General features: G+C 35.7%; 1 protein-coding gene across 1 annotated transcript in view; it reads right to left on the reverse strand.

The window, feature by feature from the left end:
* Window positions 1–16,282, reverse strand: part of SENP7 (SUMO1/sentrin specific peptidase 7) — a 164,505-nt gene that overhangs the window by 144,780 nt on the left and 3,443 nt on the right. The window contains exon 2 of the mRNA XM_012652811.1: window positions 2,464–2,561. Within this exon, the coding sequence (XP_012508265.1) occupies window positions 2,464–2,561 (98 nt within the window). The remainder of the gene's footprint in view (window positions 1–2,463; window positions 2,562–16,282) is intronic.

Genomic DNA, 16,282 nt, shown 5'->3' on the forward strand with positions numbered 1-16,282 from the left:
TTCAGTAAAGGAAGAAAAATGCTAGTTTAAAGTATAGAGAGGATGCCCCCATCTATTTTAAGACACTAGGACTTGGAAATGTCTCAGGTCCCCTCTACTACTATACATAATAGATTTTTTTAATGCCACTTTTAAATGTTCAAGCACATGTCCCCCCCAAAAAAAAATGCAGAAGCATTTTTGAACATTTTAACTTTCTGAATTTGAATTAATGCAATATTTACTAATAAGGTCTTACTTCAGATACAAATTTTGAAATAATACAAAGCCCTCTAGATTTTAAAAATTTGTCAAAAATCACATCCTATTATTCCAAAGCTGGGTAGCTCAGTAAACTGTAAAACTAATTATACTACTGCTTGTTGGCTATATCACTTTTAAAAGTTAAAAAAAAAGCCATATTCCTTTGTCATGATTGTGTCAACCACGTCGTTCTTTTTGTGTTTAAAAATATGGTGATATTGATCATTATTGTGTTTTTTGTTTTGGGGGCTTTTTTGAGATAGGGCCTTGCTCTGTCACTCAGGCTGGAGTGTAGTGGTGCAATCAGTGGTGCAGATCACTGTAACCTCGAAATCCTGGGCTCAAGCAATCCTCCTGCCTCAGCCTCCCAAGCTGTGACCACAGGCAAACACCACCATGCCTGGCTATTTTTTTCATTTCTTGTGGAGATGGGGTCTCATTATGTTGCCCAGACCGATCTCCAACTCCTGGCCTCAGGCAATCCTCCTGCCTTGGCCACCGAAAGTGTTGGGATTACAGGCTGGAGCCACCAAGCCTGGCCTATTATTGTGCTTTTAATTTAATATCTATTGCTATTGAATTTTAAAATCTTTTTATCCTCTAACAATGTCAGTAAGTGTATACTAAGTGGACATTACAAGGCTAATGCTGATAACATGTCTGGAAATCATTAACTCTGGAATAGAAGTCAGATGTAAACTTTATAAGAAAAGGAAGGCAAGGCTGATAATTTAGGAGAAAACAAACTGAAAAAATATTAGAGATAATGCCAGGAAAATAAAAGGTAACATTAAAGTAATAATATGTTACAATAGTTATTAATTGATATCCTCAAAAAACCTGCCCCCACTATTTTACAAGCATTCTTATGGAAAAGTGAGACTTGAATGATACAAGTTTTAAAGCATGCAAAGTCTTCAGGGTAACTCTCCCATAAAATGAAACAATCCTGCAAATCTTTCAGAAAATGTGGCTAGATTTTTTTCAATTAAAAAATTTGATTCCTGGATAGGTGCAGTAATTCACACCTGTAATTCTAGCACTTTGGGCAGCCAAGGCAGGGGATTGCTTCAGGCCAGGAGTTCGAGAACATCCTGGGCAACATAGTGAGACCCCACCTCTACAAAAAAATAGAAAAAATTAGCCGGGCAAGGTGGTGTGCACTTGTAGTCCCAGCTACTAGGGAGGCTATGGCAGGAAGATCGCTTGAGCCCAGGAGCTTGAGAGTTTAAGGGTGCAGTGAGCTATGATGACACCACTGCAACTTAGCCTGGATAACAAAGATAGACTCTGTCTCAGTAATACATATATAATTCCTTTATCTCTAGCATTCCATCTCTCAAGTCAAGTTTTTTATATGAATTTTTTAAAAAAACAAGTCTGCAAACTGAGTTTGTGGTTTGTTCTGAGGATCAGAGCGTCATCATTGCTTCTATAGAGCTGCCTCATTTACCTTAACAATTTCTCCACAATATGATAGAAAGTTAAAAGGTTCATAAATTGCTATGGAATCACCAATATATTTTTATATTTCCTACAATTTACTTGAAAAGGTAGACGACGACTAAGTAGCTTATAGAAGTACTCTGACAAAAATTCAAAGACTCCACTTAGTCTTCTAAATATGTGTGAATTTCCAGTAATTACAATTTTTACTTTGTTATTGTCTTTTGTTTTTTTTTTTTTTTTTTTGAGACAGAGTCTCACTGTGTTGCCCGGGCCAGTCATTTTCTTTTCATTCACTACACTATAAAGAAAACTCAATACCCATTTTTAAAATAACAACTTTCTAATCTTTTATTGATGTCTAATTCTAAAATGCTCTAAATTCTTTCCCACAACTTCAATTTGCAATTTGAATCCCTCAGATATTTAATTCCACTATATACATAATTCATTAATATGATGACTATAGGACCATAGTTGCTAAATGGATCATCTTTTTCACTGCTGACCACGAATGCTTCAAGCATCATTATCAGTCCACTAGAACCCCTGCATTATCAGCAAAAGCTTATCAAGATGCTCCAAGTGCACAAAAACAAGGAGTTAAGATGACTTAGAATCACAGAAAGAGCTTGGAAGTAATCCTGGAGAATACTGAGTTCAACCCCTCTATTTTAAACATTGTGGTAATTGAGAACCCAAAGAGCTTACATGAATCATCCATGGTCACACTATTTGTAAGTCCATTCGGTGTCACACATACATGTATCTTACCTTTCTGGTGATGACTTAGAAGTGACAGGATACCCATGGACACTTTTTTTATTTTTATGGTCTAGAGAGATGACTTTATTTCTTAGGCTTCTTTTCAACTAGAAAAAAAATATGGAATTTTTATAAGAAATATAACAATATGACAAGAGGCACTTAAAATGTTCTTTTTATTTAGAAATTCAAGAAAAACAGCCAAATTCACAGTAGTTCACAGAGAAAAAATAATAAGTACAATCTATAGAATATCTTGCTCTTCGCTAGTGCAGAACTATTAGTCCACCAAAAAATACTAAGGAGACATTTTAAAATATCAAGGTTAAGTTTAGTCAGGATATCAATACTTTGAGATTCCAAAGCTTAAATAACTATAAAAATCTGGGGCCGGGCGTGGTGGCTCACGCTTGTAATCCTAGTTCTCTGGGAGGCCAAGGCGGGCGGATTGTTTGAGCTCAGGAGTTCGAGACCAGTCTGAGCAAGAGCGAGACCCCGTCTCTACTAAAAATAGAAAGAAATTAATTGGACAACTAAAAATATATAGAAAAAATTTGGTGGTGCATGCCTGTAGTCCCAGCTACTCGGGAGGCTGAGGCAGGAGGATCGCTTGAGCCCAGGAGTTTGAGGTTGCTGTGAGCGAGGATGATGCCACGGCACTCTAGCCTGGGCAACACAGTGAGACTCCATCTCAAAAAAAAAAAAAAAAAATCTGGGATGCATTTAAAGGAATTAATAAAAATTATTACATGCCAGGTTAAATAGGACCTATGATTCTGAAATAACGGCATTTATAACATGCATTTATAACAATCAGAAGAAATTAAAATTGATTCCCCATGAATTGGTGCATGGAAAATTTAGGAAAGAGCCAGACACCTTACTAACAGAGTTTAGATTAAATATGATTGGAAAAAAAGGTTAAAATTGATTTATTTAATATATAAATAGTGGAATCTAGGCAAACAAGTTATTTATATTCTCTATACCTTAGTTTCCTTATCTGAAAATAAATGTAACAATAGTAACTACTTCACAAGGACATAGATGATTATATTTATAATAAGTTTAAAAGGCTGTTTTCAAAAAAATAAATAAATAAAATGTAAAAAGACTGTTTTCACCAAAGAGATATTTGTACATCCATGTTCATAGCAACTTCATCATTCACACTAGCCAAAAGGTGGAAGAAACTCAAATTTCCCCCGACAGATGAATGGATAAACAACATGTTATATATATATATAAAGAAATATTATTCAGCCTTGAAAAGGATGCTACAAGATGAATAAATCTTTAGGACATTATATTAAATGAAATAAGCCAGATTGTGCTTTACAAAGGGCTATATTAAAAAAAGAAAGAAAGAAAGAAAGAAGCCAGGAACAAAAAAATAATACGGATAATGCCATTCATATGATGTACCTACAGTAGTAAAATTCATAGAAAGTAGAATGGTGATTTCCAGGGGTTGAGGGAGGGGACATTGGGGAGTTATTTATGGATACAGAGTTTCAGTTTTGCAAGATGAAAACTTCCAGAGATGGATGGTGGTGATGGTTACACAGCAATGTAAATGTACTAAATGCCACTGAACCACACCCTTAAAATGGTTAATATGGTAAATTTTATGTGTATTTTATAACAATTTAAAATAATTTTTTAAAGATTTTTAACACTTTTAACTAATGAAAAAAAAACTGTCTTGAACATGATAGCCCACAGTAAGCATTGTCCTGTTTATGCTGCAGGCATTAATTCATTATCACCATAGCCCTATACAGTATAAAACACATCACTCAATAAGAAGGAAGTAAAGCTCAGACAGTAAACTTGCCCAGTTGAACCCAAGTTTGACGTAACAGCCTATGTTCTTTCCAATGATCTAATTCTAAATTACACAAATTCTCAGAAATTCTTCTTACCAGTATCTCAACCTGAACACATCTGTCACCCTTGTTTCACTACAAAATGTAAACTTATCAATATAACTAGATTAAAAATATATCTTTTCTTCATTTTCACTAAGTTTTGCCTCTTTTTTTTTCTGACCTGGACTCTCGCAATGTTCTCTCAATGGGTTTCCCTGCCAATGATTTCTTCTCCCTCAATTCAGCATGCACCTCAATGTGAAAGTTAAATCTTTCAAAAAGGCATATCTAATGCTGTTCTTCTTAAATTCCTATTACCTTACTCCTTAAATCCCCATTACCTACAAGAGAAAAAAAAAACTTTTAACTTCTGCTTCCCATGAATCTTGTATTCTATTTTCTCTTTCTTGCTGGAAAAACTTAAAGTCATAAAATCTTGTATTCTGACAATACTAAACTACTGGTAGTTCCCTGAAAGTGCCATGCAATTCCATCCTTCTACATCTCTGCACATTTCCTCCTTCTAGAGTGTACTTTGTCCTCCCCAGTTCTCTGTGTCCATTAAGCTCCAACTCTAGCACCACCTATGAAGCCTTCTTCAATCTCTAAAACAGCAAATCAGTCTTTCTCCTGTGATACCGCGATACACTTAATATACCTCTATTACTAACAACACTTCTTACAATGAATTATATTATTTGTTTACATCAAACTAGCTTGTGAACCAAATGATTTGGTTCACAAGCTAGACTCTCAGAACTACTGGCCAACTAGTTCCCCTCCATCATTTCAATTTCACTAAACTCACGGTAAATGAAACCTTCACATTTTATGTTGCTGAATTTTGTGCATCCCACTGATCATGTTGTATTAATAAGGTTCTGCCTGTATTTACAAAATGGTGCAATGCCTAGTCCTTGAGCCTGATTTTCTACAGAAAAGAAACATCACTCCCACCAAACAGCGGAGGGACTACACCACTACAAAAAAATGAAATAAACACATTGAGACAAACTGAAGAAAACTATAATAGAACAGGAGGGGAAATAACTAAAATATTATTAACTCTGAGTAACAGTAAAAGTTGCTTTAATGCCTATCTCCAGGTCTGTCACTATCCAAGGGTAACCTGGAGTATATCTGGAGATGTTATCGAGGGGAAATAAATTCACCTAGATTTTGATCAATTGTTCCTTATATTTAATATCACACTAAAATATTTACATATTTTAAATTGGATTACAATTGCAGATTGGGTAATAATTTGTATTTTTCTTCACAGATAGGATTTGTATTTCAATTAGACTATGAACCTATTATATGCTGTCTCTGAAAAATAAAAATCAGATAACAAAGAATTCTCCAATAATCTGATTATGAATAGGATTTTATTCATATACATATTTTTAAAGCTATCTGATCACAATTCAGAAGGTTGAAATAGTAGTAGGAATAATTTTAATTTAAAAACGAGAAAGGGCCAGGCGCGGTGGCTTACGCCTGTAATTCTGCACTCTGGGAGGCCGAGGCGGGTGGATCGCCCAAGGTCAGGAGTTCGAGATCAGCCTGAACAAGAGTGAGACCCTGTCTCTACTAAAAAATAGAAAGAAATGATCTGGACAACTAAAAAATATAGAAAAAATTAGCCGGGCATGGTGGTGCATGCCTGTAGTCCCAGCTACTCGGGAGGCTGAGGCAGAAGGATCACTTGAGCCCAGGAGTGTGAGGTTGCTGTGAGCTAGACTGATGCCACGCACTCACTCTAGCCCGGGCAAAAGAGTGAGACTCTGTCTCAAAAAAAAAAAAAAGAAAATTCACTTATACACAGAATCAAATCAAATCATTTACATACCTAATTTCGAAGCTCTCATTCTGGCAGGGACACCAAATAAAATACTATGATAATTCAAATTAAGTGTTCCTAAGGAACTTGACTGAAATTTTCTACAACCAAAGTGATAACTAGAGATAACTATTAAAAGTTAATATCTGCTATTAAATTTTTCCCAGATATTAGCCAGGCATGGTGGCATGCGCCTGTAATCCCAGCTATGCGGGACACTGAGGTTGAAGGATTGCTTCAGCCCAGGAGTTCAAGGCTGCAATGAGCTATGATCATGCCGCTAAATTCTCCAGTCTGAGCAACAGAGTGAGACCCTTGTCTTAAAAACAATAAATAAACTTCTTGGACAAAATCAACTCTGCATGCATTCTAAGTGGTGTGGGGTTGGTTCTATTAACAGAATCTCAACTCAGCACTTTCTTGGATATTGAAAAAAGTCAAAGCCAACTTCTGAGGAAACTACCGGCTTTGCTCACAACTGCTTATCCCTGTCACAGCTTTACTTCAATACAGAAGAAAGACAATTTTCCAAACAGGTGAGATTATTGGTCAGGATTTAACTTTTATATCAGAATTTCAACTCTACTGACTCTTCATCTGATTTCCCAAGCAAGCAACATGTAATGCCAACACCAAAAATACTTAACAAGAGCTAAAATCTTCTGCTTACCAATTTCTACTGAACTCCTGGAAGAACAGGGGGAAAAAGATATCAGAAAGAACCAAACACTAAATTTTCATGAGCAGTGACTCCAGGAGAATAAAATTAAATGTATACGAGGAGAATGGAGAGTGAGATACTACACACTCCTTTATGGTTTATATTTCTTCAAACAAGCATGTGTTACTTTTATAATTTTTTTAAAAAGCGACATATTTTGGGAGGGCCATGGTGGCTCATGTCTGTAATTCTAGCACTTTCAGAGACTGAGGTGGGAGGATTGCTTGAGGCCAGGAGTTTGAGACCAGCCTGAGCAAGCACTAAATCCCATCTCTACCAAAAAAAAGAAAGAAAGAAAGAAAAATTAGACAGGCATGGTGGCTCACACCTCTAGTCCCACCTGCTCAGGAAGCTGAGGCAGGAGGACTGCTTCAGCCCAGGAGTTTGATGTTGCAGTGAGTTATAATGATGGCACTGTACTCTATCCCAGGCGACAGAGATCCTGTCTCCAAAAAAAAAAAAAAAGCAATATATTTTGTTTTAACCTTGACTGAACAAATTTTTAGAGAAGACAGTTTTCACAGTTAAATATTTGCTTTCCTCTTTCTTTGAAATTATTTTTCCCTTTTTATTTTAACCTTTCACATACATCCTTTGTTGCAAGCCACTCCTTGAAATTATTTTTGGAAACAGGGATGACATAAATAAGTGTTGAATAAGATATGTCAGTGCTAAATTAGCAGCCCCCAGCTAGTATAATAGATACACAGAAGAGAAATACAGGATGACTCTGGAGAACACAAGAGCTCCAAGATTCAGTAATTTTTCATACCATAATTCAGATTTACATATCTCAAACTAAGTAGTTAATTTTTTTTTCTTTTTTTAAAACTAACCCTTGTGTATAGAATGTCAATTTGAGATGATAAAAAATGTTCTGCTGATGGACAGTGGTGATGGTTGTGCAATAATGTGAATATACCTAATGGCACTGAATTGTACACTTAAAAATAATTAAAATGGTAAATTTTGTGTTATTTATATTTTTCCACAATAAAAAAAAAAAAAACCTCTCTGGCTACCAGAGACTAGAAGAATAGCTAAAAATAAAAGACTATTTAAATGTCATACCTGGAAAATAGAACAAGTAGAACAGTTATCCCTCCCACCAAATAACTGATTTATAGAAAAATATTGAAAAGACAATACACTAGAGGTTGGAGGCTAACTGTAGATACAATAGCAAATGGCTAGGTAACTCAGATCTTAGTGCCTCTGTACCTTAAAACACTTCTTTCCCAAAATAACTCTAGTATAATCCTATTATAATATCAACCAAAAGATTCATAAAAGCTTAGAAAGCAATTTTCTCCCTGTACAATTTTTAGTAGATCAAAACCTTACAGCACAATTATAGAAATATATCTTTAAAATATGTCTTAATATCTGATTTTCAGACTTGCTATAAAACCATAAAAGTTAAGACAGTGTATTACTAGATAAGGATACACAAATACATCACTAGAATAGACCGGAGGCCAAGAATAAATCCATGCATAAAAAGACAAAAAAAATTTGAAAAAAAAAATTCATAAAATTAGATACAGAAAGTATTTTCAAAAAATGGTGCTAGACCAACAGGATATTAATATGGGGGGGGGAAACCTTAATCCTCACCATATACCATACTCAAAAACAAACATAAAAGTTATACTAAATGTATAGGCTAAAATTATAAAGCTCCTAAAAGAAAATAGGGAAGAATAGCTTTGCAACCTAGTGGAAAGCAAACAATTCCAAACAGAAAAAAACACTGATGAAAACACTCAATAAACCAGGAATAGAAGAGAATGTCCTGACATGATAAAGGGCATTTTTTAAAAACCTATATACTAATATTATAGTTTTCAATGATGACACACTGAAAGCTTTTCCTCTAGTATCAGGAACACACACACAGGCTGAAAGTTAGGAAATGAAAAAAAATTCCACACAGTGGAAACCAAAAGAATACAGGAGCAGCTATATCAGATGAAATAGACTTTAAGTCAAAAAACATAAAAAGAAGACCTCTTTGAGTCACTACATATTGGTAGAAATCAACTCATCAAGAGGATTTAACAAATGTAAATATATATGCACCCAACATCAGAGCACTCAGATGTATGAAGCAAATATTATTTGACCTAAAGAGAGAGATAGATCCCCAGTACAATAGTATCTAGAGACTTCAACACCCCTCTTTCAGTATTGGACAGAAAATCAACAAAGATACAACAGACTTAATCTGCTCTATAGAGCAAATGGATCTAACAGACAATTACAGAACATTTCATCCAAAAGTTGCCAAATACACATTCTTCTCATCAATGTTTCATACATGAAACATTCTCTAGGATAGACCAAATGTTAGAACACAAAACAAACCTCAACAAATTTTTAAAAATCAAAATAACGTGAAGCATCTTCTCAGACCACAATAAAATTAGAAATCAGTAATAAACTAGAAACCGTACAAATACATGGAATTTGTGATTTTTGGTATTTTTTATTTTTTGGTTTCTTTGCTTGTAGTAAAGGTATCACTTGAAGGAGTAACATAACAATATATGGAAATTAAACAATATGTGCCTGAGTGACAATTAGGTCAACAAACAAATCAGCAAAGAAACCAAAAAATGTTTTGAAACAAATAAAAATGGAAACACAGCATAACGAAACCTATGGGATATAGAAAAGGCAGTGCTAACAGGGAGTATATAGCAATAAAAGCCTATGACCAAAAAAAAGCAGGAATATTGAAAAAACATTTGAAAAAAGTAGAAATGATACACTTCAAAACATTAGGAAAGCAAGAACAAACCAAACCCAAAATAAACAGAAGGAAATAAAGAATAAAGATCAGAGGAACACTAAACAAAATAGAAACTAAAAAAAAAAAATCTACAAAATGAAAACTTTGTTTTTTGAAAAGAAACAAAATAAATCACTAGACTAGATTAATCCAAAAACAGAGAAAAGACTCAAATAAACAAAACGGAAAATGAAAAACAGGACATTACAATTGACAACACAGAAATACAAAAGATCATCAGACACTACTATGAACTATACACTGACAAACTGAAAAACCTAGAGGAAATGGATAAATTCCTGAACACAAACAACCTACCAAGATTGATTCAGGAAGAAACAGAAAACCTCAACAAGCCAACAAAGAGTAACAAGATTGAATGAATAATAAAAAGTCTCCCAACAAAGAAAACCCCAAGACATGATTGCTTCACTGTCAAATTGTATCAAACTCATAAAGAAGAACTAATAAGCAATTATCTGCAAACTATTCCAAAAAATAGAATAGGACAGAATTCTTCCTAACTCATTCTACAAAGGCAGCATTGCCCTGATACCAAAATAAGACAAGGACATGCACACAAAAAAGAAAACTTCAGGCCAATATTCCTCGTGAACATAGTTGTAAAAATTCTCAACAAAATACTAGCAAAATGAGCGCAACAGCACATCAAAAAAACACCACAATCAGGTGGGATTTATGCCAGAGATGCAAAGATGGTTACACACATCAATAAACAAGATACATCATATCAATAGAATAAAGGACAAAACCATGCAATCATTTCCATAGATACAGAAAAAGGATTTAAGAAAATACAATACACCTTCACGGAAAAAAAAGAAAAACTTTAATGACCTAGGTATACAAGGACATAGCTCAACATAATAAAGGCCGTATATGAAAAACCCACAGCTATTAATAACATACTGAATGGGGAAAGCTGAAAGCCTTTCCTATAGGATCTGGAACAAGACAAGGATACATACTTTCACCACTCTTACTCAACATAGTATTGGAAGTCCTAGCCAGAGCAATCAGGTAAGACAAAGAAATAAAAGCCATCCAAATTGGAAAAGAGAAAGTGAAATTATCCCTTTTTGCAGACAACATGATCTTACATTTACAAAAAACAAAATACTTTACCAAAAAACTCTTACATCTCATAAACAAGTTCAGGTAAGTTGCAGGATACAAATCAACATACAAAAATCAGTACTGTATCTATTCACAAATAACGAACTCGCTGAAAAAGAATGCAGAAAACAATTATATTTACAGTAGCTACCAGGAAAAAAATACCACAGATAAATTTAACCAAGGAAGTAAAAGACCTCTACAAGGAAAACTACAAAACACTGATCAAAGAAATCGAAGAGGACACAAACAAATGAGAAAAAATCCCATGTTCATGGATTGGAAGATTTAATACTGTTAAAATGACCATACTATCCAAAACAACTTACAAATTTAATGTAACCCCTATTAAAATACCAATGTCATTTTTCACAGAAATGGAAAAAACAATGCTAAAATTAGTATGGAACCAAAAAAGAGCCCAAATAGCCAAAGCAATATTGAGCAAAAAGAACAAAAATAGAGGCATCACACTACCTGATTTCAAAATAAATTACAAAGCTATACTAACAAAACACCATGGTATTGCTATAAAAACAAACACACAAACCAATGGAACAGAATAGAGAACCCGGAAATAAATCCATGTATTTACAGGCAGCTGATTTTCGACAAAGATGCCAAGAACATACAATGGAAAAAAGAAACTCTCTTCAATAAATGATGTTGAGGCCAGGCATCATGGCTCATGCCTGTAATCCTAGCACTCTGGGAGGCCGAGGTGGGCGGATCGTTTGAGCTCAGGAGTTTGAGACCAGCCTGAGCAAGAGCGATATCCCATCTCTACTAAAAAAAAAATACAAAGAAATTAGCTGGACAACTAAAAATATATAGAAAAAATTAGCCGGGCATGGTGGCGCATGCCTGTAGTCCCAGCTACCCGGGAGGCTGAGGCAGGAGGATCACTTGAGCCCAGGAGTTTTAGGTTGCTGTGAGCTAGGCTGATGCCACGGCACTATAGCTGGGGCAACAAAGTGAGACTCTATCTCAAAAAAAAAAGAAAAAAAATGAGATATCATTCTACCCCAGTTAGAATTGCTATAAAAAAAAAAAAAAAAAAAAAAACGATTCTGGTGAGGATGAGGACAAAAGGGAATTTTCATATACTGTTGGTGGGATTGTAAATTAGTATAGCCATTATCAAAAACAGCATGGAGACTTCTCAAAATATTAAAAATAGACCAGGCATGGTGGCTCACACTAGGAATCCCAGCACTTTGGGAGGCCAAGGCAGGAGCATTGCTTGAGGCCAGGAGTTCGAGACCAGCCTGGGCAACAAAGCAAGATCTCATCCCTACAAAAAATAAAAATTAGCCAAGCATGGTGGCACACACCTTTAGTCCAAGCTACTAAGAAGGCTGAATGAGGCAAGGAAATCCCTTAAGCCCAGGCATTCAAAGCTACAGTAAGCTATGATTGTAACACTGCATTCTAGTCTGGATAATGGAGAGAGATCTTGTCTCAAAAAAAAAAAAAAAAAATTAGAGCAAAACTATGGAGATGTTTTTAACAAAATCAGTGGAACACAGAGGATTTTTAGGGCAGTGAAATTTTTCTGTGTTAAACTATAATGGTAGATACATGTCATCATACATTTGTCAAAACCTACCGAATATACAACATAGTGAACCCTAATATAAACCATCTGCTTTAGTTAAATAATAGTATACCAATATGGGCTCATCAATTGTAACAAATGTACCACACTAATGTAATATCCACCTAAATAACAAACAGAGAGAGGCTCTCTAAAAGAAAAACATAGTTGGGAGTAGAGCATTGCAATGGGAATATGCATGCCTTAGTAAACCATGTGCATTTTCAGGGAGATAAAGAAAAACAAAGGTTTTTAAAGGAAGAAACAAGGATAACTACATAATTGTTTTGAAATAATTATCCTTGGCTACAAAGATCATTAACAAGTGTGATGCCAGTCCAAGGTTGGATAGGCAGCTGCTGGGCAGATGTTCCTGCAGAAGTGTTTTTTGTGTACGGTTGCAATGACCTTCATGTAACATTGTGGTTCTTGAAGAATCTTTTGTGACAGAAGCATACAAGTGTGACAACCCTCTTTTCATGGCCTTCCCAGCTCTATTTCTCTGGGTTCTTTTAACATTAGTGACTTCATTTTGATTCTGACAACTTTCACAATAAGATGTTAATAACAGGAGAAACTAGGGAATGGAGGTAAAGAGTATAAAACAGTATATGGGAATTCTCTGTCCTTTCCCCTCAATTTTTCTGTAAATTTAAAACCACTCTAAAAAGTAAAGTCTATTATTTTAAAAAAGAAATAAACTGACAGTACAAAGTGCTAGCTAAGACAGACAGCATCCAGAACTCTCATTCATTGCTAATGGGAATGTAAAATGGTACAACCACTCTGGAAAAGTCTGGCAGCTAAACATACACTTTCCATATAATCCAGACATTTTGCTCCTAGGTATTTACCCTAGAGAAATTAAAGTTTATGCTCACACAAAAACCTATATGCAAATATTGATAGCAGCTTTATTCATAATCACCAAAAATTGGAAACAACCCAAACATCCTTCAATGGGCAACATGCATGAATCTCAATGGCATTATGCTGGGTAAAAAAAAAGCCACTCTCAAAGCATTACAAACTATATGATTGCCTTTATGTGACATTCTGGAAAACGTGGAATGATAGGTACAGAAAACAGTGTTACCAGAGGTTAGAGGTAGGGGAATAAATTAACTACAAAGTGGAGAGCACGAGGATATTTTTTGGAGTAATGAACCTACTCAAGATCATAATTGTAATAACTATATGAGTCTATATAGGTCTTACAATTCATAGTACACACACACACAACTACTATGCCCTTGGAAGAACATGGGCACCAAAAAAAAAAACCAAAACCCTATAAATAAATGCAGGCATACCTTCTTTTATTGCACTTTGCTTTTATTTATTGTGCCTCGCAGATACTGCTTTTTTTTTTTACAAATGGAAGGTTTGTGACAACCCTGCATCAAGTAATTCTATTGGTGCCACTTTTCCAACAACATGTGCTCACTTCATGTCTCTCTGTCACAGTTTGATAATTCTCACATTTCAAACTTTTTCATTATCATTGTATCCATTATAGTGATCTGTGATCAGTGGTCTTTGATGTTACTATTATAATTGTTTTGGGAGCCACGAAATACTCCCATACAAGACAGCAAACTTAATCAATAAATGTTGTGTGTGTCCTGACTCCTCCACCAACCGGCCATTTGTCCATTTCTCTCCTCCCCACATCTCCCTATTCCCTGAGACACAACAATAACAAAATTAAGTCAATTAATAACTCTACAATGGCCTCTTCAATGTTCAAGCAAAAGGAAGAATCTCAAGTGTCTCACTTTAAATCAAAAGGTAGACATGATTACTATTAGTAAAGAAGGCATGAGATAGGGTGAAAGCTAGGCCTTTTGCACCAGTCAGCTAACTTGTGAATGCAAAGGAAAAGTTCCTGAAAGAAATTAAAAGTGCTACTCCAGTGAACACAAGACACAAATAAGAAAGCAAAACAGCCTTATTGCTGATAGGAAGAAAGTTTTAGTGATCTGGATAGAAGATCAAACCAGCCACAACATTCTCTTAATCCACAGCTGAATCCAGAGCAAGGCCCTAACTCTCTTCAAATCTATGAAGGACGAGAGAGGTAAGGAAGCTAGCAGAGGCTGTTTCATAAAGTTTGAGGAAAGAAGCCATCTCTGTAACATAAAGTGCTAGGTGAAGGAGCAAGTTCTGACACAGAAGCTACAGCAAGGTCTAGCTAATATCATTAATGAAGACGGCTACATTAGATTTTCAGTGCAGATGAAACAGCCTTCTATTAGAAGATGCCATCTAGGACTTTCACAGCTAGAGAGAAGTCAATGTCTAGCTTGAAAGGGCAGTTGACTCTCTTCTTGGGGTTAATGCAGCTGGTGACTTTAAGTTGAAGTCAATGTCCACTTATCATTCTAAAAATCCTAGGGCCCTTAAGAATTATGCTAAATCTACTCTGTCTGTGCTCTAGAAATGGAACAGCAAAGCCTGGATGCCAGTACATCTGTTTACAGCATGGCTTACTGAATGCCCACCTTAAAGAACAACTGCTCAGAAAAAAAATTATTCAATATTACTGCTCATTCTTTATTGACAATGCACCTGGTCATTCAACAGCTTTGATGAATGTGTACAATGAGATTAATGCTGTTTTCAAGACTATTAACACAACACCCATTCTGCAGCTCATGGATAGAGTAATTTCAACTTTCAAGTCTCATTATTTGAGAAGTACATTTTGTAAAGCTGTAGCTACCATACAAAGATTCCTCTGATAGATCTGGGCAAAGTAAATTGAAAACCTTCTAGAAAGGATTCACCATTCTAGATGCCATTAAGAACATTTGCAATTTATTGGTAGAGGTCAAAATAGCAACATTAATAGGAGTTTGGAAGAAGTTGATTCCAAACCTCACAGATGATTTGGAAGGGTTCAAGACTTCAGTGGAGGAAGTAACTGCAGATGTGGTGGAAACAGCCAAGAGAACTAGAATTAGAAATGGAAACCGGGCTAGCATGGTGGCTCACACCTGTAATCCTAGTACTTTGGGAGGCTGAGCCAGGAGGATCACTTGCGGCCAGGAGTTTGAAACCAGCCAGAATACAAGCAAAACCCATCTCTACAAACAAAATAGAAAAATAAGCTGGGCATGGTGGTGTATGCCTGTAGTCCCAGCTCATAAGGCTGAGGCAAGAGGAATGCTGGAGCCCAAGAGTTTGAGGTTGCAGTGAGCTATGATGATGCCACTACACTCTAGCCTGGGTGACAGAGCAAGACCCTGTCTCAAAAAAAAAAAAAGTGTAGACTGAAGATGTGAGCAGCTGCCACAATTTCATGATAAAACTTGAACAGAGGAAGAGCTGCTTTTTATGGAGTAAGGAAAGTAGCTTCTTGAGATGGAATATACTCTTGGCAAAGATGCTGCGAACACTGTTGAAATGACAGAAAAGGATTTAGAATGTTACATAACCTTAGTTGATAAAACAGTGGCAGGGCTTGAGAGAATTGATTTCAATTTTGAAAGTAGTTCAACTGTGGAGGGAAATGCTATCAAACAGCACTGCACACTACAGAGAAATCTTTCATAAAAAGAAGAGTCAATTGATGTGTAGAGAGCAAATATTTTTTCCCATTCTGTGGGCTGTCTATTCACCCTAATGATAGTTTCCTTGGCAGTGCAGAAGCTTTTAATTTGATTAGATCCCACTTATTTATTTTTGTTGCTGCGGCGATTGCTTTGGGGTTCTTCTTCAAGAATTCCTTACCTAGGCCGAGGTCTGAAAAATGCTCAACATCTCTAATCATTAGAGAAATGCAAATCAAAACCACAATGAGGTATCACCTAACCCCGGTGAGACTGGCCTCTATCAAAAAAAACACAAAACAGGCCGGGCG

Source organism: Propithecus coquereli, unplaced genomic scaffold, assembly GCF_000956105.1.
Source record: "Propithecus coquereli isolate 6110/MARCELLA unplaced genomic scaffold, Pcoq_1.0 Scaffold40, whole genome shotgun sequence".
Taxonomy (NCBI): domain Eukaryota; kingdom Metazoa; phylum Chordata; class Mammalia; order Primates; family Indriidae; genus Propithecus; species Propithecus coquereli.